Source organism: Gymnoscopelus braueri, assembly GCF_963280865.1.
Source record: "Gymnoscopelus braueri genome assembly, chromosome: 24".
Lineage (NCBI taxonomy): Eukaryota > Metazoa > Chordata > Actinopteri > Myctophiformes > Myctophidae > Gymnoscopelus > Gymnoscopelus braueri.
In genome coordinates this window covers 30502287-30529807 of record NC_137626.1, presented here as the reverse complement: position 1 = coordinate 30529807, position 27521 = coordinate 30502287, and the positions used below count along the sequence as shown (strand labels likewise).

The following is a 27521-nucleotide window of genomic DNA, read 5'->3' as shown; positions in this document are numbered from 1 at the left end:
AATTGATATTTTGTTTTTCATTTCCTGAACAATTACCATTTTGGATTTAGCTGGTTCCGGCCGAACAGCAGAGATATAATATTGTAACAAGCAGCCTCTAATAACACATAAAAGCAATAGTGGTTTTCACTGTATGGTACTGGGTGATCACGGCAGCCTTGTAAAACGGCTAAGTGACAATGTGCCCCAAAAAGTTGCAAACCCCTGGATTAGATTGTATGTTAATGGGATTCTCTGTTAATTCATACAAGTACCGATGCAGTCACTGTGGGAACTAGGACCATGTAGTGGGAAGCTGTGGAGTTGTGTCGTCATATTATTAAAAACGGAAAAAAAAGCTGAACGTCGTCTCATGTCGGCTGCAAAGAAAACGCAATCAGCGTTAGAGCTTTTGAGCGCTGTGGCTGTGGGAGCCCCTTGATTGATCGCTGTGCACCGGGGACTTTAGGACACTAATGTGAGCTACTTATCATACGCAGGAGGCTCCCAGGAGAAGAGTGGCACTGCTGTGCAGCGCGCCACATCCTGTCTGCTTTGTTTATGCCTGCTCAGATTTCACAGGATCAGCCATCACCATGGAGATGCAATACTCGCCCCCTCTCCTCTCCTCTCCTCTCCTCGCTCTCCCCTCCGTCTGTGATCGTAGCGGCGTGTGCGAGAGAACATGTCATATCGGATGCTTCAATTATGCGGCCCTTTTAGTAGGCTGTCTCATCCCCCTTCCCCCTCGTCCTCTTCCGATGGCAGCAGAAGTAAGTAAGTAGCCTTGGGAACCAACGTTTCCCGAGCCATGTGGCAAATAAGGGTCAGGAGCCTTTCACCTGTTTCTGTAGCGTGAGGCGACTTGATGTACAAGTATATCCCCCAGCCATGATGTTACAACAAGTACACCCCCTGGACATGACACTAGTATGTCACAGGGACATACCCCCCAATCCAACCCTCGATGCTGAGTGCCAAGCAGGTAGGCATTGGGTCCCATTTTTATAGCCTTCGGTATGACCCGGTCGGGGGGCTTGAACCCTGACCTCCCAATCTCAGGGCGGACACACACCACAAGGCCACTGAGCTGGTGGGCAGCAGAAGTACGTGTGAATTCCCTTCGGGAATAATTCCTTGTTGGTACTGAGCCGTAGGTGCTTGACTCACACATCATTGAACTTAGAGTGTCTTTACACAGTAAAATGTTCACTGAAATCTGAGAGTGCAAAAATTGACCCACAGGGGTCATTCCGGACCCTTAACACTTTGGATTTTATTGTGTGCTTTCAATACCTTAGTAGACCGGATCGGAGTCCCCCAGGTCTCTATACTAGGTCTGCTAGTATTTCCTTCTATACCGAATTGCTTCCCTGAAAATCGCCGATCTACAAGCTCACAGTGCATAGCACTGCGACCCGTTGTGATCTTGTAGATTAGCTATTTTTGCCAAATAGGGACGCTAGGGTTTATTAATAAGCAAGCAATCTGTTTCTTTATTTTATCTTACCCCCCCCCATCGCCCCCATCTCTCTTTTTCGCCAACAGCCTTGTGATAAATGGGGCCGGGGTTGCTAGGCAGCGCACCCGGCCAGCCTAGAGAGTCCGACGCAGAACTAGATCAGGTTTTAGAGATGGGTCAGTTCCCGGGAGGAAATGTGGGTCACTGGGTGACTTTTTCCTCTTACCCAAGGCACAGAGGAAGACACATGGGGAAACAAAAACATTGTTCCAAATTCCTTTTAAAGTGTGTGTGTGGGGGAGGCTTTAGTGAAGTTAGCACCTTGTACCCCAGCAAGCTTCACTTTCATTCCCTTCTCCCTCCCCTCCCTTGATGCGTAGCCGGAAAGACTAGAGACTTCTGAGAGTTAAAATGTCCCGTTAAATATTATGCAAATTTGGGATTTTTGTTTTTACTTTTGAACTAACCAACTTCAGTTCTTTCTAAAGGTAACTCCTCTTGGTGGCATGACTTTGACTATACAGAATGTTATAGTATATTGTCTCTATCTGGCAGAAACCTTGTATATCCATATTTCAACGTTTCATGTTTTTTGGTAAATACATGCCCTACTTAATCATACAAGAGTGTTGCACAAAAGTAGTGAAAGTAGTAGATCTACAAGCTCACAACCTCCCATCAGACCATCCTTTTCACATTCTTCCACTGGAGGTGAAAAGCCTCTTTGTACCTCACAATCTGTACTGTGTGATATGTCACTAATCCTGCAAACCTGTCAGCCAAATCTGAAGCCTCTTTGCTTTGAGCAGCAGTGGTGGCCTGTGATATTTGCATATTTTAATATTCATAGGTCCATAATTGCTCAGTGACGGATATTAAGGAGATGTGCTTCCAGTCCCTTTTCAGAGGTTTTAGTTTTTTTTCTACTTCCATTTGGGGAAACCACGTTAAACAAAAACAAAATATTAATAATTAAGAAAATTACGCATTCTAACTTACTTTAAAACGTGTCTGGAGAGCAAATTAAACCCGATATATTTAGTTGACCAAGGTCCCCCAAGGGTCTGTACTTGAACCCCTCCTTTTTTCACTCCACACCAAATCTCTTGGCCGAAAATAACCAATCTACATTCTCACAACGTGTCGCACTGCAAAACTTTGTGAGCTTGAAGATCTGCTCGTAGATCGGTGAATGTTTGCCCCCCCCAGAATAGGGACGCTAGGGTCAGTGTGGTTAAGACAATCCTCAGGAAATGGTGCGGTTTGAAACCAGAGCAGCGAGTGATGGGTTCCGTGTTACAAACGGTGAGAAGCAGCGATTCATGAGTCTCTGGGGTGTTCTTTAAGGGTAGTGTGTCAGTTCCCGGTCAGAAGAGACACCATTCCAGACGACAAACTCATATTGATTTCTGAATCTTTGTAGAGCACGGACACACACACACACACACACACGGACGCACACGCACACACACACACACACACACACACACACACACACACACACACACACACACAAAGCATTTATTTGTCGTTGCCAACAAGACAGTGTCCAGACAGGATTAAGTCTGGCGGAACTCAGTGCCAACAGCTAAGCAGGGGTGATATACTCTCTAAGCAGATGTCTGAGTCCGTAGCCCATGGACAGGTTTGCTCCCCGGGGGGCGGCTCACCCTTCCTTTTTTCAATTAGATTTGTTTGAGGATCATTCGGTCAGGCACAGAGTTTGCAAATAATTAAATCATGACTCGGGTCAAGAGAGAATAAAGGAGCCTATCATGGCGTTATACTTGGACCCCTTGTCGCCACTGTTAGTGGTACAGTAGGTGGTTTGGGAGATAAGGTTTGTAGGATGGCCTGTTGTGCTGATTCAAGTGACTGTTCTGTTCTGTGACAACACAATCCCAAGTTCAATCCCTACTGCATCTTGCAGTATGTGTTTTGTATTAAAAATGTTATGATATATCTTGGGCTTGACCTTTTTATCTTGACTGTTTGGTGACCTGTTAGGATTGACTTGTATTTGTTTTGCACTGTACATGTAGCCTACTGGTCAAACATTAGAAGGTCAAGCCTAAACATAAAGGTCAAGCCTATTAGGTCAAGCCTAAGTTGGATCATAACGGACAGTTAATACGTGAACCAGCTCACTAATTTTTGAGTTGCTCAGAATCAGCTAAATGAAAATGTAAGAGCCTCAGTCTTTCTCACAAAATGTTTAGATTTAGATGATGATTTGTGTGTGATTTCCTACTAACGCAGAGTCTCAGAGACATTCCTTAGTTACAGTGTGCTGCGTAATTGTGTCGGTATGTCTCTGGTGATGATGATGTGTTATTGCCCCTTTGTATCAGAGGACGTGCCGCTCCACATTCAGTGGAGGACTCATCCGCCAAGCCCCTCACTTGAAAGGGACTCATTTTATGCTCTCTGGAGGATAATTGCCTCACATTAATAATAAGCGTAGGGATGGCCGTTTTTCCATCGAGGGGCTGAGGACGTCTCCAATCCTCCTCACTTAATAGTAATGAAGTGGCTCTCATTATTCTGTCCAAAAACCAATCTCCATCTCAATTGAAATTTACACGACTAAGTGTGTGTGTGTGTGTGTGTGTGTGTGTGTGTGTGTGTGTGTGTGTGTATACAGTTTGTCAGTGTGCATGTGTGTGGCGTGTAGACCCCATCTTGGCTGCACCTGGTGACTCCAACTCTCAAGTCATAATAACAGTAATAATATGAAATTCAATCAGATAAAGTTCTACGCTCTTTCAGTGCTGTTTATTAGTAATGGAGTCATTCTATTAGATGTACTCATCGTTGTGCTCTACTCCTGAGGAAGCTTTGACTGACTTGCTTTTCTGCTAAATTATTGGACCTGTTACCGGCAATAGCCAATATTTCATGCAGATATGCTCGCTCACCAAAAAGAGCAGCTCTGAAGCTCACAGTCGCGACCGACCCTGTGAGAGAAGGAATGGATGCTTGACATTGCGTCAGAAGTTCACTCGCTGAGCTTGTAGATCTGCTATTTTCAGCAGCAACACACTTGTACGATGAAGTATAATTCAGGCGTTATCCTTCAACCGGCCCTGTGACACAACGAGTGGACGCTTGATGTGACATCAGGAATTCTCAACATCAAGCCTTGTGGTCGAATAAACGAGGCCCGGGGGCCAGTTTACGTCTCAGCGCCTGGAGAAACGTCAGGCTGCATCACGAGAATAAAACCGTCGGAATAACTTCACCCCTTGACCCGTTCTCCCTTTCAACCTCAAAAGCCTTGCATTCCCGCATCTCCGTTTACGGCGTGTTCGCTCAGTCGGTCGTGATGTTTTGATCGTGTTCTCTGAGCCACGTTGACAGGGGGGTATTTATGACTCTGTTGTCCAGTTATTTTATCTTCATTACCCCCACAACCTCCAAAGGTCAGCTTGGGAGCCCAGAACTCAGGCAAAGAGCCAGGATTCATTAAGGAGTCAAACGGGACGATGCATGGCCACTGATCCACTGCAGACACAGGAGAGTAGGACAGGCAGAATGTGGCGTTTGTGGATGGAAGGATACATCTATCCTGTGTGTTGTATGTACACAACACAACATGAACACATGCACATACGGTACTCATATTCTACTACTAAGGCTACTGCTAGATTCAAGAAGATTAATTTGTCACAATCGTACAATGTGACCTGGAATGTTGGCGTGGCATGCTCCACCAGACTGCTCAGTGCTCACAATATAATACAAATAAAAACAAGGTATGCTATGAGTAAAAACTAATTATACCTATAGCAGCAATAAATAATAAAGTGTATTAAGTGTGTACAGTGTTTAAGGTGTAGATGTGTAATAACATTATAGGAGCAGGGGGGGGGGGAAAGAATTGTAGACAATTGGAATGGCATCTTCCCTGGGTTACTGAGGTAGGATATAACTATGTTGCAATCGGAGGAAAAATATACAGAAAAAATAATATACCCAATATGAATGGGGGAATAAAGGGTTACTACTACTACTAAATTCTTTCATTCATTCAAACCTTTATTTATTCTCGAAAGGACATTGATGTTGCCCTCATTTGCAGTGTCGTCGAGATTACATCACAATCCAAATACAATTTCGTTTTCACATCAATATTCTCATCAATAATAAAACAAAACAAAAACGTCCCCCTTACGTATTAAGTTATAAACAGCTGCAGACATTTGTGGGGAGGTCTGCAATCAATGTTATAGGACGGCTCTTTAATTTAAGCTGTCATTCCAAGTGGTTGGGGCACTAAAACAAAATGCTGTTTTCCCCAGTTCAGTCTTTACTTGATGTGTAGGAAAAAATATGTTTTCTAGGTTCAGTGTTCAGTATAGCATAATTTATAGTGTACAGTTCAGTGTACAGTACAAAGGAGTGTGTCTTGGCATCAATGAGATATATGGTGACTCATTTAAGCGTGCGGTTGAGGTCTTCCTTTATTCTCTCTTGGATGGTTCTGTGCTGCTGTTTTAACCCCCAGGCCCAGAGGGCCCACTCTTAATGCATCATCACCCCCCCACCCCCAGTTAGCCTGGGATGACCACAATGTGAACTCTCTCTCATTCCCCATGCTGCCTATTTTTAGTGACTGAGCTCATTGACGCTTATCTCTGAATTGGAAAGAAGCTTAAATCAGTGTTTGTGTGTCGTATTTTGGGAAGAGCATCGTTTGGATGGCCTCGAATCCTATTTGCTTTGACATGAACTATTACCAGGCTAAATGATGTAGAGATGTAATTGTGATATTCAATATGACTTGATGTCATCGCTTCTTTAATTGCACAACTCAACAGCTTGGCTCTAGTCTGTGTTACATGTTTTTGATGACTGAAATCGTTTTTTTTTTTTTCAAAGTCGTTTGACTGAACACTGTCTTTTGTCATTGCATTTTTCTCATCACTCCAAAAAATATTGTATCAAAGTAGAGCAGCAGTAGAGCAAGTTGTCAACAGGAAGTCACTAACAGTACGCAAGGAAATAAACAAAGTCACTACAGTATGGAAATAGATAAACAAAGTCACTACAGTACAGTGTGCAGGGAAATAAACAAAGTCACTACAGTATGCAAGGAAATAAACAAAGTCACTACAGTATGCAAGGAAATAAATGTGGCCTTGATATAAAAGTAGGTTTTCAGCAGTGATTTAAAAGATGACACTGACTTTGCTAGCCTTAGCTCCTCGGGCAGGACGTTCCAGAGCCTTGGTACTAGTAGGTAGCTGGTGACGGGACCACAAAAGCCTGATCACCTCAGGTGATGATTAGCTTTAACTTAAGGGCCGTGTCCACAGAAAGCATCTTTTGAGCTGGCAGTGCCTGTCGACCACTGGATGCTGATCTGCACGAAAGCACTTGAATAGAAGCATATGTCTATTTTTGTCGCGTTGCATTCTGCTGTGTTGCATTGGGTTGCATTAGCTGCATGTGATGACTGCCCTGCCAAAGCCTCTCTCTGTTGTTGTAAAGGCTTTGCTGTGACACCAGCGACCTTCATTATCTGCGGATGCAGTCAAACACAGTCATCAGCATGGCCCAGTTGGCAGGCCACTGTTTACTTTTTCCACTCGCTGTTCCTTTTCTCTCTTCCCTCTCTTTATTCTCTCTCTCTCTCATTCTCTCGCTCTCTCTCTTTCTCTCTCATGGCTCATCCCTCCCCTTGCTGGATTGACGTTGCAGTGGAAATAGGAAATAGGGTGTGATGTCGTGTGACTCTTTGGGTTGACTTCTACTGTAATTAGGGAACATTTTGGAATTCATGTCAAGGAATGGCTGCGGACCCATCCGAAAATATTTTGTGCCAGGAACCCCCATACAAGATTTGGGTTGTTAAAATGTTTTGCAAATACTCGAAATTTTTTTTTAATTTCATCAAGATTTCTTGAAAATAGCCGATCTACAGGCTCACAACACATTGTATTGTATCATGTTGTGAGCTTGTAGATCAGGGTTTAAGTGGTTAAACTGATTTTGCTGGGGACCCCCTGGAACCCCCTCAAGGACCCCTGAGGGTCCGCTAACCCTACTTTGAGGGGTCTGGGCATTTGGAAAGGAAAGGAAAATTAAAAAACATAATTTAATTTAAATTCACAAGCACAAGACTATTTTGCCAGTTTAACCACGTTCAACCTTGGCGTCCCTATTATGAGCATGTAATTATTATTAGATTTTAAAAAGAAAGAAGAAATTGTCGACATTTTCTGAAACATTATGTTTTTAAAATAGTGGAGATAGCAGAGTTTGTATATCGGCAATTTTTTACTTATTGTATTTATTCATTTATTTTTGAAGCCATTTTGCAATATGGGGAAGCCTATGACTTTTTGAGGGTCCTTGGCATGGAAAAGTGTTGGAGCCCCTGACTGCTAGTTCACAACTGTTCGTGTGTTCCAAATTTGTTTATTTTCCTTTGCCAAGAAGTCTCAACACCGATATATCAAAATACCAGAATAGTTGTTCTTTGTGCGTGACCCTAAAAAGATATATCGTTCCTTCGCTACTGGGTCTTGAACCACTTCACTTCACTTCACTTTAGGGCCCTGTTCTTTATTCAGATATCCGTCAGGAAGCTGTCGCTGGGAGCAACAAAAAATCTAAATGTTTATTTAGGCTCTATTCTTTTATTCAGCTATCTGTCAGGAAGCTCGGAGCAACTATCAGATAAAAAGAAAATACAAATCTTATCCGTTTCACTTTCTGTGTCTTTGCCTCGCCCTCTCTGATACCATCTCTTTATGAATGTACCCTTGAGCAAAGTGGCCCTCTCTGACCCGAACCCTATCTCTGCTGCACCACCTGACCCGCCTAAATGTGATTAATGCCTTGTCTGGAGGGCTTTTTTTAGCTGAACACGCACCAAACGCACATCTTTCTCTCCTCATTTCTCTCCTCGTTTAAGTATTCGTCCTGTTGCACTTAACTACTTAAACCCTCGCTTCCCAATTCTGGGCATGTCAAAGTAGGCGAACATTCAGCCGAAATTGGCAGATCTGCTTGTAGACGGGCTGTTTTCGGCAAAGAGATTTGTAGGGGGGAAAAAGGAGTGGGCCAAGGATGGAGCCCTGGAGGACCCCAGTCAACGAAATATGTATACATTTCTAGGGTTTTAGTGGTTAAAGGGACACCATTTCAGTTAATCATTAAATGATTATCATAGTTTTAAAAAATTATTGCAGCCCATGTTGACGCAGGAAATTCCCCTATCTGTCTGTCTGTCTGTCACAGCCATTCTCTGTGTTCTTACATTTTCCATGATGGATTTGATGGGAAAGCACCAGCCTGCCATGCGCTTGCATAGAGATGACTTTGAATATCGTGATAGTGTCTCTTAAAGACTTTGTCTTAAATTAACCACATAAAACCCTAGCATCCCTGTTCTGGGGGCGAACATATGGCGAAAATTGCATATCTACAATCTCACAACGTGTCCCAAAGAGAAATTATCTAGAAGTGGACCAAGTATAATGTCCTACCATTCAGACATATCTTGGGTCACTTGTTCTCATGTTTTTGTTACTTGGGTTTGTTTTCTTGACCACAATGTTAAGAATGTAATTTAGATTTAGCATGTTATGTAAACAGATGCTACTGTAGGTTCATTGTTTACCTATAGTTTCAATGTACTGATTGATTGTTATTTCGATAGTATATTGTTTAGACCAGGGGTCTTCAACCTTTTCAGGCCAGGGACCCCCAAACTGATGGGGAGATGGAGCAGGGACCCCCTACCTCGTAGGGTAGTGGGGGCTACCACATATATTGTATATTTATGTATACAATTGTGTTTTATATTGCCTGCTCCTATACGCACCTGCCCCCAGTAGGTGTGCAAAACTAAAAATTTTCTACAAAATATGTATAAACATACCATGTTATTGTGCATTGTGCCTCCATTTATCTGTTTGCTATGGATTCATGTTATGTTTAAAGACAATTTGACATTTTGAAAAAGTTAAAGAAAAAAAAATGCTATTTTTTTTTTCAAACAAATATTGTTTAATCAAACAGCAATTTCGCGGACCCCCTGCAGTACCCCCGCGGACCCCCTAGGGGTCGCGGACCCCCTGTTGAAGACCTCTGGTTTAGACTGATGATAGGTTCTTGGTTTACCTGGGATCCTAGTTTCTTGAGGCACTACACTGTCTCTCTGCATTCTATATACTGTATGTGATTATTGTCGCTCTGGATAAATGTTCTGCTAAATTGTAATAATTGTAATTATCATAATCTGTATAGGGTAAACTCATTCTCCTTTTTCCCCTTTCTCTCTCCCTTTCCCCACCACCACCACCACCTCCGAAACGTTCCCCAGGATGACAACTGGGGCGAGACCACCACGGCCGTCACGGGCACGTCGGAGCACAGCCTCTCGCAGGAGGACATCGTGCGCATCACCAAGGACCTGGAGGACAGCGTGGGGCTGGAGTGTCGCCGGTACTTCACCCTGACGCTGGCGGTGATCCTGGGCCTGCTGGTGTTCCTCACGCCGCTCGCCTTCCTGGTGCTGCCGCACGTCCTGTGGCCCGACAAGCTGCAGACGTGCGGCACGGCGTGCGAGGGCCTCTTCATCTCCGTGGCCTTCAAGCTGCTCATCCTGCTGCTGGCCGTGTGGGCGCTGTTCTTCCGGCCGCCGCGCGCCGGCCTGCCGCGCGTCTTCGTGTTCCGCGCGCTGCTGGCCGTGCTGGTGCTGCTGTTCGTCGTCTCCTACTGGCTGTTCTACGGCGTGAGGATTCTCGACTCGCAGGTGAGGTGCCCTCCTCCTCTTCCCCTCGGGTTGGTTGGGAGAGTGGGGAAATTAGGAAGAAAGTGGGAAGGGCTAAATGTGGTGGGGGTGTGGGAGAAGTGGGAGGGCCAGGCACCTAGGCTCTAAAGTAGCCTGACAGCGCGGTTCGAGTCCCAATCCCGACGGCCTTTGCTGCATGTCACTCCCCATCTCTCTCCCCATTTCCTGTCAGACTACTATCCTATCTATAAAGTCATTAAAAAAAGCCTTAAAAAAAGAGAAAATAAGTGGGAGGGACTAAAGGTGGGGGGCAACTTCAATTAGTAACCTGCAACAACATACATAGAAACAAACAAACAAATACACCAAATGTGGAGTCTATTAATAGTAATAGTCTCTAATCCTTTGGGGAATAATTTTTGTCACTGTACATTTGCAACTGCGTGAAGTTTGTCCTGTACTTTACCCGTACTAACTATCAGGAGAAGTGGGTGCTATTAATACAGTGCCGGAGGGCAGTTACGGGTTAAGTGTCTTGCTCAGGGACGCGTCGACACATACTAGTAGACTGGTCGGACCGGGGGCGTGGGTGGAGGTGAACCGGGGACCTTGATACCTCTCGCATTCATCTATGGCCACCCCATTAGCTAAGCAATCTCAATAACAAGGTAAAAATAAGGTAAATATTTTCAGAGCATTTAAAAGTTGTATTGCCGAGGGGGATGAACGATTAAGAACTATGGTTAGTTTTGCTAGTGGGTAAAATGTAACGACACCCTGATGGAAAATTCACCTGCTAAAACATGTCCAGGAGAAGCCAAAGTGCTTGCAGCTTTCCGGAGGAGTGGGGGGAGGGGCCAACAGTGGGGTGGGTGTGGGTAACGGATTAAATCAGATTAGATTAGATTTCACTTTCATTTTTCATTGCTCCCCTGGGGGGAAATCCAAGTGTTACAGTAGCCAAAGAGGCAAGAGGTACGGTATAGTAATACAAAGGTACATACCAAGCACGTTACAAGCTTCCAAGAAAAGGTTATCACTCACAATCAATCACTGTGCAGCAGCTGTGTTTCCTGTAGGTCAAGATGGGTTGACCCATTTTTATGGGTCGCTTTTCCTACAATTTTGTTGTTGCTGTTTGTTTTTCATAAAGAGGCATTGAATTATTTATTAAAAACCAAAAAGATTTTCAGAATAGTTTTTAATAAAAGCAATTACAGAAATGTTGTAAAAATAGTGAAAAAAAATGTAAATAGCCAAGTAGGAATAGGGCAGGGAGACACCACATTTCTCAAGCTGAAAAGGTTTGGGAACCGCTGCCGTACAGACTCTTATTTACATTCTCTATCTCTCATCAGTATTTATTCATACTCAGCAAACAGCAGTTGGCCCTTTTTTGTAATCAATTAAAAACATGTGTTTTCAAAACAAAACAAACAGAAAACAAAATACACACAAAGCAGATGCATGTACCAACAGTAGTTATGTATACAGTATATGTCACACGTTGGCCACGGGAACCGTCAGAGGGGAGGCGGTGTTGTTTTTGGCAGTGTGTGTGAAACTATGTGAGATAAATGTAGCTGTTGGTGTAATGCACTAAATATAGGTCTAGTACACAATTAGGCTACATTTCTCATGTGTTTTTTGTGTCTCGACAAAGTCATCAATATCCTGAGATCGCCTTTCAGAGCTCAGAGGGACATGTTTGCGTTCCACTGCGGCCGTGTGATGTATACGGCACCACATGTAATCTTAGTAATCCTGTTTTCCCGTCGAGAATGCTCGAGGGAAACCTCACTGAAACACACACTCAATTACACGCGCGCACACACGCACACACACACACACGCACACGCACACACGCACACGCACACGCACACACACACACACACACAGTATCTTGTTTAAATAGCTTGCAGTCGTTTGAAATAAAGCTAATTAATGGCATGCTCTGCATCCGCAATTTTCCTGCTATTATGGTCTGTGAGGAGAGGTTATAATACAAGTAGTTTTGCATGTGAGTGTGTGTGTGTGTGTGTGTGTGTGCGTTTGCGCGTGTGTGTGCGTGCATGCGTGCGTGCGTGCATTTTCTTGATACGCATGGTGACATGCTCATACATGAAATATTTACATTCTGTGTTCTGTGTGATCGTGACTCTGCAACCGTTGTTGTTTGCAGATCCTGGGTAAGACACACACACACACACAGTTCAAAGTGTTAGTTTACAGATGGAACCAAATGGACCATTACGGGACTGTTCTTCTGTGTATTTCTCTGTGAAATGTTGGGCGTGATGACGAAGTCGTGTCAAATTTCACATCATCGGGCGTACATTTCAGCCGCTCGATGACCTGAAATGACACGTTTTGACGTCGACATTTCACAGAGAAATACACTATACCCATTAAGACCGGGAACGCATCTGTGTGTCATTTTCAGATTTCTTGGTTTGGTTGACACAACCAAAGCCCACAGCACAGCTGGGGAGGGAAGCTGTTGTTTTCACAATAATACACGGCAGCTTGAGAAGCCAGTCCGTTACGACCTTGTTTTTTCAGATGAACACATTGTATTGGTTCATTTCAAGACTTGACTTTTTTTGGACTATTTTTGGATTATTATAATATTTCCCCCCCGCCCTATTTGTTTTTTCTGTAGATTTGATAGGGGTGATTATAGTTCAGGCATGTCAATATACACAAAATGTTTCAAAGCTGTTTTTTCCAGCCCAGGTATTAAATAGTCTCCAAAACCGTAACTTTTCGCGTGCGCGATTTAGAGAGAGGGGTAGATCCAATCCATGGGAATAGGCCAGGTGGACTGTTGCTGTTGCTCACTTTCTACAAGAACATAATTATGTCAGAAAAATGACAAACAAATATTGTTAAGCATTTCATGTTATTTTTAACAATTGCACATGTATTTACTGATACAGTCATGTTGTGTGCAATGCAACTTTAACTCATTTACTGCCAATAACGCATATATGCGTTCTATTGAATACATCACTTGCCTGCCAATAACGCATAAATGCGTTCTATTGAAAAAAAAAAAAAAAAAAAAAAAGTCATTTTGAACTTGTGAAATGGGACATTCTACACAATGAGTACTTTTACTTTTAGTACTTTAAGTACATTTTGATACTTTTACTTGTAACAGAGTATTTCTACACTGCAGTATTGATATAAAATGTGAGTACTTTTTCCACCACTGACACACACACACACACACACACACACGGATGTCTACATATTTGTTTCATCACCTCGCCTTCCCTCTCCCCTCTCCTGTTTCCCCTTGCACCCGTCCCACCCACCAGGATGAGAACTACCAGGGCATCGTCCAGTACGCCGTGTCGCTGGTGGACGCGCTGCTCTTCATCCACTACCTGGCCATCGTGCTGCTGGAGCTGCGCCAGCTGCAGCCCTACTACAACGTGGGCGTCACGCGCTCCACCGACGGAGAGACGCGCCACTACAACCTGGGACAGCTCAGGTGAGAGAGACGCCGCCGCCACTGGGCGGGGCGAGTCGCGGGGGGTAAAGGGAGCAAGGGTGATGGAGGTTGCCAGTTTTTGATGCGTTTGATTCCCTTTGAAACAACCCGTTATGGTGGGGAGAGACTTTGAAGCCCCTTACTTGTTCAAGTCACTGTGTCTGGCATTGATGTTTCATGAATCTGACCTCAATTATATTCATTATTTATAGAATTATTAGTACAGTCATTCATATACTGTAATCTATCTATAAATGAACAAAATCGCTGTGTGTGTGTGTGTCTGCCTGTCATGCGCGTAACTCGTGCACTGTCTGACTTCACTTCAAACTTGGCGTGTGTGTTATCGAGGCCCAGAGGGTGTGTTGATCTCTGTGTGAATGGATCGGCGGTTGTCCAGTTATTGTATGTTCTTTAATTTCTTGTGTATTTTATTATTCATATAAAAGATATGTTTTTAATTGAGATAGACAATAGGAAAGCTGACAATGTTGGGACAATGTTATTTCACAGGGAGGGTGACAGTACAGAATGAAGGCTCTCGTTGGATTCATTCCTACGTGGCCAGCAGAGTGTACGTACAGTATGTGTGGCTCCAAAGGCTAGCGTCTTAACCGCTACACAATCGACGGGAACTGATTTAAACATTTTGGAACTCGGTGCATAGATGGCGGGGCAGATGTGTGTTTTGCCTCTCATTCGTAGATCGGCCCGTCGATGCGTAGTCCCTCACATCCACTCAGGAGGAAAGAACACAAGTGTTTGATGTTTCTATCTTGTGTTTATTGTAAGCCTGCTGCTAACAAGCAAGGGTGTGAATAATAATAATAATAATAATTCACACCAAGGACAGATGGGGGACAGTCAGAGTGAGGGAAACGATGGGTGGACAACAGGAAGTGGAACCAATGATGGAACAGAGGAAAATAGGATACTGAGAGACTGAGAGAGAGGAAAGAGAGAGAAGAACGAGAGATACAGACAGACAGACAGACAGACAGACCAGAGAAACTGAAAGAGAGAGAGGGAGAGAGAGAGATTGAAAGTGAGAGACAGGACAGAGAGACCGGAGGCAGAGAGACAGTGGAGAACAAAAGAGAGAGGGGAACAGGAAAGAGGGGAGAAGAAAAATGGAGAGTAGAGAAAGTAAAGCGTTGGATGAATGCAGAGGGAAAGACAGGGAGTGGAGAGAAGAAGCAATTCAGGAAAGTGTGTGTGTGTGTGCATTCTTCCACAGCATACTGAGGAAAAACCGACAAACCTCTTCTTTTAGAGTCCTGTTTTTACTAGTAGCAATTGTGTGACGTGTTGTGACCTTGTAGACGTGCTATTTTTGCTGTTTGGCACACAACAAAGTATATAGGGCTTAAGAGGTTAAACATACTCGCTTTGTTGTGGATGGCTTTCCTTTCTGGGTCAAGCACCGGATCAAACGATTGTTTATAATCATAATCCCACGGCCGTGTTTGAAGGGTTTTGACCTGTTTGTATGTCCAGGTGGGGTCAATCAGGGTTAATGGATTGCATTTAATATAGTGCCTTTGGTAATCGTTCCCTGGTGGTTGGTCATACCAAAGACTATAAAAATGGGACCCAATGCCTCCCTGCTTGGGACTCAGCATCAAGGTTTGGATTGGGGGTAAGTCCCCGCGACATACTACTGTCATGTCCAGGGGGGTGTACTTGTACATCATGGCTGGGGGATGTACTTACGCTATAGAAACAGGAGATATGCCCCTGCCCTAGGGGCCACATGGCTCGGCAAGGCTTACTTCTCTAATCGTCCGACTGCTCAAATGTAGCCTGGATCCAGACGAATCTGCCATTGCAACAAAACAAAAAAAATGCCCTTGGCAGATTAGGTCTGGCCCCTCTCAATAGAGTTTTCATTTCTCTCCCTCTGAAGTTGTGAGGGACCAATCAGGGCCCAGTATGCAAATATGGGGCGGGTTTATCACCAGAGGCATTTTTTTATTATTTGCCCCTCGGAAATGCAGGTTCCACACAGAGATTCCAGACTAATATCTACGCAGTGATATTAGTCTAGCCATGCCTGGCTAGCTAAAATTTCACATTCTCCTATTTAAACACGCCGCAACAGCGGGACACCATTAACACATTATAATGGGGCACACATTAGAACATTTGAGTCGAAAACACCTCAATCAACAGCAAAATACGCATCTTTAACTTCAATGTGAAACAGGTGAGGCTGAGTGGATCGGAGACGTGGAGAACAACAAAACACACAGCAGCTGCAAACATTCATTGACACCTGCCTCAAGAGAATACCAAACATCTGGTTGAGAGCAGTGGTGGAAAGTAACTAAGTACATTTACTTAAGTACAATTTTGAGGTATTTGTACTTGAGTATTTCCAATTTCCAATAATTTTACTTCTACTTCACTACATCTCGGATCCAAATATTGTACTTTTACTCCACTACATTTATTTGAACACTTAAGTTACTAGTTACTTTATAGATTTGTAGATTACAAAATATACATTAACCACTTAACGCCCTATATACATTTCGCCATTTGAAAATAGCCGATCTACAAGCTCACAATGTGTCGCAATGCGACGCATTGTGAGCTTGTAGATCGGCTATTTTCAAAAGATTTTATACATTTGAAAACTTGGGACATTCTGCAGAATGAGTACTTTTACTTTTGGCACTTTAAGTACATTTTGATGCCAATGCTTTTTTTTACTTTTACTGAAGTACATTTTGAATTCTGAACCTTTACCTGTAACAGAGTATTTCTACATTGCAGTATTGATACTTTTACTTGAGTAAAAAATGTGAGTACTTTTTCCACCACTGGTGGAGAGACGAAAGTAAGCAGTGTGTGGACCTGTGGAAAAGAACAAGACCAGGATCCCACTGACGTACAAATTCGAAAGACAAAGTGGAGAATGGATTGGACACATGTGGCGGCCGTAGCTTAGTGGGTAGAGAGGCCGCCTGGCAGTCAGATGTGCGGTTTGCCTCCCGGCCCGCCCATGTCTATGTATCGAAGTGTCCCTGAGCAAGACTCTCAACTCCTAACAGCTGCCCCCTCCCAGGGCGCTCATCTTCAACATCTGAGCAGCCAGCAGCAAGGGTGAAGCTGAAACCGAAATTCATTCATTGGCATCTACATTTACTTAACTACGGATGCAGCATCTACTAAACTTCTATTAGTATATCGTTGCTGTCGGGCAGAAACCTCTTTATGTCCTTATTCAAACTTTGTATACATTTTATTCAGTAAATTAATGCGCTACACCATACGACACCAAAAAGTTGGAAAAATAACAGATCTACAAGCTCAAAATGCGTCGCATCGTGACGTGTTTTGCGCTTGCAGATTGGCTATTTTGGCTTCTTTTTTTTCTCCGTGAAAGTGGTTAGGTGTGGGTTTTCTATATATTGAACCTGAAGTTACACTTTTGGACGTAAGAGTTACTGTACCACCGGACAGTGACGATATTAACCCATTAAGACCTGGAACGCATCTGTGTCCCTTTAGATTTCTTTGGCTATTCAAAAATAGCAGATATACAAGCTCATAGCGCTATGAGCTTGTAGATCTGCTATTTTTGAAAGATCTTGAAAACTTTTTTTTTTGCTTTTTTTTTTTTAAACTGTTAGGATTTAGAAAACATTTTTAAGAATCGCCTCAGGTTTTAATGGGTTAATGATTGCATAAATTTGAACTTTGATGTTTTTATTCTAGCCAGGCAGGGACTGTTTTAGATGCGGGGTGCCAGGTGCAGTGAGCACGGTGTGGTGCACCAGGGATCCAGGGTTTGAGAAACCATTGGTTTCTAGGCTACTATTGATCTTTCAGGATTGGCGGATCCATTCCAACAGCTGTGATCTGTGTGAGCCACTCGATGACCATAATGACACGCCTAATCTCACCCCAGATTACATTCTTTTCGTTCCTTATTCACACATCAAAGCCGCGTTCCTAAGTACCAAACAGGAACTCACTTAGAATGGCACAGAGGATATAGCCGCACCAGATCTGGTGGGATTTTCACTTTGATTTCACCACGGCAGAATGTGTGTGTGTGTGTGTGTGTGTGTGTGTGTGTGTGTGTGTGTGTGTGTGTGTGTGTGTGTGTGTGTGTGTGTGTGTGTGTGTGTGTGTGTGTGTGTGTGTGTGGCTGCAAGTACTAAATATGTGTTCACACAGCAATGCATGCTTCTGTCACTGTGTCTGTGTGTGCTGCACATGCATTACTGTGTGTGTGCACATACACACACCATTGCATTATTCTATCTGTGTGTTTGCACGAATGGATTACTGTGTGTGTGTGTGTGTGTGTGTGTGTGTGTGTGTGTGTGTGTGTGTGTGTGTGTGTGTGTGTGTGTGTGTGTGTGTGTGTGTGTGTGTGTGTGTGTGTGTGTGTGTGTGTGTGTGTGTGCGCGCGTCTGGCTGCCTGGTGCGTTAGCAGGCTGCCCTGGGGGTGTTGTCTTCTGTTAAGTGCTGCTGCTCATGGCTGCTTGGCCAGCAGCATGCTGGGCCGTCCGCCTGTGACTGTAAACAAACGACTAATTAGGGCTCCCTACAGGCCCGGCACGCAGCATCTGGTCAGCCCGACACACACACATTGTAAGGGCCATATGTGCACAGCCACAGACCAAGTGTGCACTAGGGCTGGGCAATACGACTTCAAATCAATATACGATTATTTCATTCAAACTTTTGCCTCAATTTCTGTTAATGAACGATTATTAAAGAAAGGGTAAATAGCAGATCTACAAGCTTACGGATTGGCTATTTTTGCAATTTTTGTACACCACCAATGTACAATGAAGTATATTACAGGGTTAAGTGGTTAATGGTAGGGTACGTGATATTTTTTGGAATTGTTATAATTTTTGTTAAAAAGGTTAAAGTACTATATTCTGATAGTCATCATTGCTACAGAGCGTTTGTTCGGTCACAGGGGTCTCTCCAGCTCTTTAGTAAACAGAATATAGTACATTTTCAGGTAGGTGACAAAATTTAAGCCAATCAGGAGAGGGCACTGAAAATGTATTTTCTGTTTAATAAAGAGCTGGAGAGACATGGGAGACTCCTTTTACTGAACAAACACACTATAGCAATGAGTAGTCAAAATATAGAGCTATTTAACGCTTATTTTAACCAAAGTAAATCACTTACCAATCGAACTATGCAATTACAATTATTTCTTGATATGTTATTATGTAAGAAATAAATATTTACAAAAAACTTGATTGACTCTCAATTATAGTATATAGAGTTATATGTCAGTTATTGGTTCTTCTAAATATCAGTTTCAATATTTTTTCGGTTAATTGCCCAGCCCTATTGTGCGCACACACATACACACACACACACACACACACACACACACACACACACACACACACACACACACACACACACACACACACACACAGACCCTCTCAGACCCAGACACGAGAGAGGGGGGGTTGTATGTTTCCGGCCGGCCGGCCAGCCAGCCTCCCATGCCTCTCCCCTCTATTAGCAGGCCCCTGGTGCTGACATTCCAGTATTTCTGGCAACCATCCCCATGCCCTGCCTTATCGGAGCAGAGAGCCTGCTGCCGGGGTCCCGTGGTCCCCAGGGGGCTTACTTGTCTGCGTCTGCCTCGCCTTTGATGCCAATCTGTGGGCAAATGGAAGCCTCGTTTTTTAACTCTTTCCCGAGCAGACGAGTTGATTAAAGTATACATTACGAGTCACAGCAATGGTCTGAAGAAGGGAATCGTCACATTGGTGGGGCAACACGACCTTTCATGCCGTGTGCCACTGCCCGGTGCAAATGTCTACTTTTCACCGGAGCCCGACCGATTTTTAGGTCTGATCCCGATTGTAGAGCGCCCTAGTGCACCGATAACCTATGAGCTTGTATATCTGCTATTTTTGAATAGCCCAAAGTATAAAATAATGGTTATAGCTCAAAATCTAAAATGACACGGTATGCGTTCCCGGATTGAATGGGTTAACAATGTGTTGCTACTCTGTGATATATGTGTACTATGTGTGGATTGGTCCACATTTCCCTCTCTAAATGTATTCCATTTATATTTTGTCACACAACACAAACTTAAATGCCTTGAGCTGCCCAGTGCAGTCGTCTTCCTTTCCCATCTGTATCGGAGCGGTCAGAGGTTAAGTGCTTTGCTTCGAGCGAGGCAAGAACGGCCGGGGTCTTCTTCCCCTCTCCTCCCCTGTGCCCCCAGCAGCGGGGCATGGTTGAAATGCCTCGCTGTGGCGATGGGATGTCGTGGGTGGGAGGGTTGAGGGTTGAGCAACCTTTCCCCAAACCCTCCCACCTCCAGAATCATCGGTAGAGTTTTAGCTTGTAACATAAGATTCTGTCTCCTGATTTTGTACGTGGTTGACCTTTTGTTTCCTCTGAGGTACTGCGTTTGCATACCTTACACACACGCGCACGCACACACAGAAAGAGAGAGAACCTGCCTGATCTAGGCCACTCTGGCGGTTGAACTTATATTTGCCTGTCTCTCCAAGTATGCTCACGTTGTTTAATAATTGATCAAAGCCATGAGGTGGCAGACACTGACACAGCACTTAAATCCTGGCTGCCACTGCTATGAAACAATGGCCCCGGTTACAGCGCACTGATTACTTAAAATGCGAGACAAGTTTGTCCTGGGTTTTTTGTTTTTTGTGAGTCGGCCAAATGCGCTGATGTGGTTTTTGGAATGCTGTCACTGTCTAGTCACAGTACCACTCCACTACCCCTCCTCCTCCTCCTCCAGCAGTTGAATAACTGGCCCGACTGTAAAGTCTGTGTTCTTGCAGCACAGTATATGCTATCTCATGGCGTTGTGCCAGTCTTAAAGAACCATAGCAACATCAGTCTGTGTCATTGTCACTGTTGCTGTCATTGTTCACAGCTTTAAACATACACCAATAGTGGCTTTATTTATTTTTTTACATTTTCTCCAAAGTAATTAAAACGTGACATAACTTACCTGAATAACTAAGTCAATGTTGGTTAAACATCATTGCATTGTTAATAAGTCACGGCCGTTTAGTGTGTTAAATCACCTATCTCAAGCAAGTTTCACGTTCCTGCAAGTTCATTTTCATAGTTCATACCCTTCTGAAATTACCCTTCTCCACTGGCTTCCTCGAAAATCAAACACACGGTGATAAGCTTTGTGATATAGCCGAACGTTTGCCTGGTTTCCCTGAATGTTCCACCTATTTCACAGAATGATCGCCTATTATGACTTGTCCAGAATAGGGACGCTGGGGTCCATGTGGTTAAGTGCTTGATGACTGTTTGACTGGGATTGTGGCTGACTCTTGCAGGTCTTTGTTCTGTTGTCCCATGTTTGAAAAGACTCATGTGAGTCTGTAAACAGATTGTGTGAAGGCGTGTGCATGTTTCTTATGATCCCAGAGGAGCATCAAAGCCATTATGGCTTGGAAATGGATCTAAGCTATTAACAAATTTTTTATATATAGTTTTTATTTTTACGTTTAGTGTTAAGTGTTAGTACTGATTCAACTTCTGTTCCTTGTACAGCATTTGGTCAACTTTTCTTGTAAACATGCTTTATAAGTAAACTGACTTGACTTTATTCATTTAGTATGGGACACAATATTTTTTACAAATAAAGCAAAAGAAAATCAAACTACACCAATGGACGCAAGAGTTGAACCCTTATAGTCAAATGCTTATACTTTAAGACTAAATGTAACATTCTGGAGGAAGGCAGGGCAACATGAAGTTGACATTAGGATGGCGTAAAAAAATCTGAGGAATAGACTGTCAATACAGTACATGAGTACATTAATGACCACTGACGGACAATGTACTGAAAAGATACACTTCTGTATGCTGTGGGATTTTGTATGAACTGTTTGCCCATACACAGTGATGTGATGTAATGTCTCTCCCCTCTGAAAAGCTTTTTTTATTTTAAAGAAGAAAAAAAATTGGTCACAAAAAAAAGGATGGTGTAAAAAAAAAAAAAAAAAAAAAACTCACCAAAAATATTCACCTTGGTATAGATGGAAAGAATGTGGGGGCCAAGCATAGACCTCTGGGGGACCCCGATCAACAAAGTATATACGGTTTAATAAAGTCTTCACTTTACTTCATACATTTAGCTACATATACAGTCAGCAGCGTTCAATGTTCAAGTGTGTTCTTTATTGTTACGTCTTGTGTACAGGTACATAATAACATTTATTTTGTTCTGGTATACCTCAGACATTTTAGCATCATCTGTAATAAAAAAAAAATAATAATAATAATAATAGTAAAAATATACAACAATATATAAAGGTCCTATGTTATAAACATCTATTATAAATATCTTTGTGTGTGTGTGAAAGCTGTGTAGTGACCTGTGCCAGTGTCCTTGGCATTGTTACACAGCACATGCTGCCTCTGACCCCAGACAGTCAGTCTGGTGGGCAGGGAGGGTCCTCGTCCCGCGGCCAATTTCTGTCACCTCACCAGCACGGAGGGAGGACAGACTACAAGGGCCCAGAGGTCAGTGGCCTGCCAGAAGCCTCTGAGTCTGGCCTTTCATGGCCAGGACAGAGGTGGTCCTGTACATCTCCGCGGGGAAATGGGAAGCACATGCAGCCCCAGGCTAACATGAGCTGTTGTTGGCGTATATCGAGTTAGCCGGCCGCGTGGCCCGAAGAATGACACAGAGTCTCTCTGCTGGGCACACATTGGTATTATTACTGCCGGCCGGCCGGCAGTGGCTCAGGGGGTAGAGCGGTGGTCTAGGAAAGTGGTTCTCAACCTTTTCAGGCCGTGACCCCCCAAAATGATCTGATTTGAACTGGGGACCCCCTCAACCCTGACAAGCACTTGGAATTGTAGGAGTTGAGACATTACATTTTGTTTGACTCGGATAAATATTGTGAAAATATCTATTTTAAAAAATGTTGCCTCTTTCTAATATTATTTGTCAATTTGGCCAATGTTTGACCAGTTTTTATATATACTTTGTTGATTACTTTTGATGCAGTAATGGTCTTCTTTTTTTTTTTTTTTTTTTGTTGAGGTATCTTAAAAGTCCTTAAATTGTCACTTCACTGTCATCTGGGGACACCCCAAAATCATGTGGGGACCCCCTGGGGGTCCCGACCCACAGGTTGAGAACCACTGGTCTACGGCCTAAGAGATCTAAACTTTTAATCCCTATATGAGTGGATCCGATTCGGATGTTGGGGTAGTTCAAAACCAGAAAACAGGACTGTGATCACTTTCATATCCGATCTGTGATCATAGAATTATACCAGCAAACAATATCCAAGCCAAATCCAAATCTGATCCATTCGGATAGGGATTAAACGTTTTGAACTTTTGGGCCTGGAATCGAAAGGTTCCCGGTTCAACCCGGCTCCTCCTCCTCCTCCTCCTCCTCCTGGCAATGTGTCCGAGCAAGGCATTGATTTAACTCCTAATTGCTTCGGGTGCTGTTCACTCCTCCTAATTAGTCCCAATGTACTTCGCCGATGAAACTTTCAATTTTTCCCTAACTGTGTTTGCGAGCACCATGGACTGCATTCACTACCCTTTGATTTGATTTGACATCTTTATTTACAATGATTATATGCACAAAACACACAACTACACCCAACTGTCAAAAGGATCGACAAGAAAGCCAGAGAGCTTATTTCATTTGCGGTCCTGCGGTGTGGGTGTGTATAAACTGTGAGGGTTGCGGTCGTTATGTGCATGTGTGTGCCACATGGGAGGAGGTTGCAGAGGGAAAAATACATTTAAATATAATCAATTTACAAAAATTGCCCCTTGAGAAGCAATATCCTGCGATACACACCAGACAAATAAATGACCTAATCTTTGCAGGAAACTCCTCATGCTTTTATCCTTGTGAGGACTTGTGGTCCTCAGAAGGATAGTAGAGCACACACACACAGACACACAGACACACACACACACACACACACACACACACACACACACACACACACACACACACACACACACACACACACACACACACACACACACACACACACACACACACACACACACACACACACACACATACACACTTGGTCATGCTGGTACTGTACACACATGTCCAAATCCACACAGGCCGACTACACAGGCTAAAACGAGGCGTAATGGGAGCAGTGTTTAGCGGCAGTGGGGCGTTGGCCCGTGGCGCGCAGCAGTGGGCAACAGCTGTCAACATCTGCTGGGCTGCTGTCACACGGCCAAATGCAGGTCACGGGGACAGGCCATCTCACTGCTCAACACGCAGTGAAATCCGCAGCGCCGATATAATTCAGAGAATGTCCAAATGTAACCAAATGGACCCATAAGGGTCCATTTGGTTACATTTGTACACTCTGGGTTACATCAACGCTGAGGATTTTACTATGCATTAAGCGCATTGGACCGGTTTGTACAGACCTTTCTGTATACATCTCTTCCTGATGTCATAATAGGCGAAGATTGATTTAAAATTGCAGATCTACAAGCTCCACAACGCGTCTCGTTGAGCAACGTGTTGTGAGGTGTGATGGAAAATATTATCATCCAGTCAGGGTGAAGGTTGACAATTTATTAGGAAGATTCAGCAGAGCGACAGCATTACAGGTCATAAGGAGTAGGCCTCCTGGCCTGTTCCTGCAGCCCCTTGGGGCACAAGCCTCCCGAGGTATCATATGGGACACCATTTAACCCTAAATGGAGATAAATATAAACAGGCTATATATACTAAGTGACAGTACCATATATAATAAAGCTGACTGGTTAAGTTTGCAATGAGCATGTATACAGTAGCCTCATTTAGGAAAGATTACATGCTGACACAGAGAACAGTGTGGAAATAGACATTGAACAGTTGTTGTTCAACAAGAGTTTTGACCAGATCCCTGGCTGTGAAGCTACTGTAGCCACACTATGGTCTAAACTCTAAACACAAGTATAAAGGATTTTGAGCAAATTGTCATTGTAAAATATCTCTTACAGTAGGTCAAGCTATTTTTGGCAATGATAATTTGGTATAGAAGGAAAAAAGGAGGAAGTATAAAGGGTTTAATTGGCTAACCAGTTGCACGACTCGCACAAAAAGAGAGGCGTGAGACGCTTTGACAGAGTGTTGGAAAAATATTAGATTTAATAGATAAATATTGCTTTATTTGTTAGATTGGCTCCTGGATTCATGGTCAGTGCAATAAATGGTTACTGGCACACCCAAAAAATCACTGAGTTATAGAGGATCCCTGTATGGTGCACAGCAACTGTGTGTGCAAAGGTGTGTGTCTAACTGTAAAGATTGACCCATAAGGATTTTCCAGTGTGGAAGTTTTTGCTGCATGAAAACTAGTTCAATGTAAGCATTAATATATGGGAGGAACTCAGGAACTTCCCTTTACAAAGCCTTTACCCAAATCCTGTGTGCCGGCTGTGCCAAGAATTTTGCTCATTTGTAACTCTGTCTCTTTTACCGTCATCCTGGTCAACTCTTGCAGCCCGGGAGTGAAATGGGGTAGAGAGCAGTGGTGTAAAGTAACTACTGTAAGTACATTTACTCAAGTACTGTACTTAAGTACAATTGTGAGGTATTTTTTACTTATACTACTGGAGTATTTACAATTGTCTATACTTTTACTTCTACTCCACTACATCTCAGAGGCAAATATTGTACTTTTACTCCACTACAATTATTTGAAAACTTTAGTTACTTTGCAGATATACATTATTACATTATAAAACATACATTAACCACGTTAGCCCTATTTTATACCTAGGCTATTTGAAAATAGCCGATCTACAAGCTCACAACGCGTCGCATAGCGACACGTGAGCTTGTAGATCTGCTATTTTCAAACATTTTATTACTTTTACTTCATGTACTTTAAGTACCCTTTGATACCAATACTTTTGTACTTTTACTCAAGTAAATGTTGAATTCCATACTTTTACTTGTAACAGAGTACTTCTACATTGCAGTATTGATACTTTTACTTAAGTAAACTTTTTCCACAACTGGTAGAGAGAGAGAGAGAGAGAGAGAGAGAGACAAAGATTTATGTGGTGTAACATGTGAAAACACATCACCTTGTGTAATATTGGTTTTAGTGGAGGTGTGTTCCAGCAGACAAGACATGGCATGCAGTGTGATCCAGGCTGGGACAGGCTGGGGGATCATCGGGGAGACTGCAGCAGAGACTGCAGATGTTTCTCCTTCTGCCTTTGGCTTCCTTCAGACTGCAGGCAAATGCAGTGTGTTTCTCACTTGCCATCTTTAGTCCTTGACTTGTCCCACACTTTGATTTGTGTGTTTTAGACATTGTGTCATCTGCATTTGTCGCTGTGGTAATGACGCAAGGACAGGACAGGCGTATGTCTGTCCATGCGACGGTGTCACTCGTCGAAATAGGCTATCTATATAAGCTTGTGAGCTTTTAGATTGGCTATTTTTGGCGAGCGACATCATCGCACGACAAACTATAAATCAGGTTCAGTTGTTCGAGTGTCCAGACTGAGAGACATCTTTAGAATCACATTTAAACCACCTACAGTAGGAATGTGGTCCTTTTTTAATTTTTTTGGGATCTTCAGACTTGATGAAACTAATCTGATTCCAATATGGATTAGCCAAAAATCTGATTTGTACTGCCAGTGTGAACATTGTCTCACTTATTATGCTCATTCTCTCTCTACGGTCTTCTGCCTCATCCTTTGTCTTCCTGTCCATCCCGTTCTGTCTCAGCTACTCTGTCTGTCTCTGTCTGTCTCTCTGTCGTACCATACCAACACTCCCTCCTGTCACGTTGTCTTCTTGTCTGTCTGTCTGTCAGTCTCTCTCTCCTTTCTCTCGTTCGCTGCATCTCCTCGTCTCTCCTGTCCTCGTTTCCCCGTTTGTCAACGTGTCTGAGCCGGTGCGTCCATCCTGTTTGGTGTTAGATGGTTCGATCGTGTTGAGTTTTCAGTAAAATGGTAAAATGGTGCATTTATACTGCAGCTCCTTCCAAAGTGCTTTACAATGTGCATTACATTCGCCAATTCACATATCGACGGCCAACGAAACCATACAAGGCAGTGGCACCAACCTGCAGTTAGGGGTTAAGTGTGTTGCTCAAGGACGCTTTGACACTAACCCAGAGGAACCTTCCAATTCCCAAACAGCCACTCTGGCTCCTGAGCCACTGCCGCCCTAGTATTGTATTATTTTGTGAGCTGTGGTCTTGGTAGAGACCCAGACGGTGCTACTGCTGGTTTTCAATCCAGCCATCTTAATCAGGAGGGGTCAAAGTACGTAGCCCTGGGGGACACCAGGTGAAGGCAGTTTGCTACATGGCGGAGTTGGAGAACGAGCAGGGCCAGAGGTGAGAGCCCTCGTTTAAGACAGTGGTTGTTGTCAATCTTTTTAATTTCAAGGAAACCCAAGTTGGTGTGCATAGGGGTCACGGACCTTCATAACTCTCAGACTTACAGACATATAAGGGTCCATTTGGGTCCTAACTATCAGTCATTTAGCTGGGGACCCCCCTGGAACCCCCTCAAGGACCCAACTTTGAGAACCACTGATTTAACCAATTAACTCATTGAGTGCCTGAATTATTTCTGGCTATTTCTGGCCATTACGATTTTGTTTTTGTTTTGTTTTTTAAAGTAAAAAAAAGTGCTTAGGAAGCGAGATACAGCCTTTTTCAGTTATAAGTTAAACAAGGAGTGGATGGAGCTGCAAATCTTCAGATAATGATATCTTGTTTTTTTTTCTATTTTTTTCAAAAACACGTGAAACACGTTAATGGCACGTTGCACCATAGCGGTAAAACACGTGAAACACGTTAATGGCACTCAAT

General features: G+C 43.4%; 1 protein-coding gene across 4 annotated transcripts in view; it reads left to right on the top strand.

Moving 5' to 3' along the window:
• The window catches only part of LOC308080299 (vang-like protein 1), an 84993-nt gene that overhangs the window by 42828 nt on the left and 14644 nt on the right, over nucleotides 1–27521 (top strand). For all 4 annotated transcript variants that reach the window (XM_080422097.1, XM_080422095.1, XM_080422096.1 and 1 more), the window contains 2 exons: nucleotides 9777–10208; nucleotides 13511–13686. In XM_080422097.1, coding sequence (XP_080278223.1) covers nucleotides 9777–10208; nucleotides 13511–13686 — 608 coding nt within the window. The remainder of the gene's footprint in view (nucleotides 1–9776; nucleotides 10209–13510; nucleotides 13687–27521) is intronic.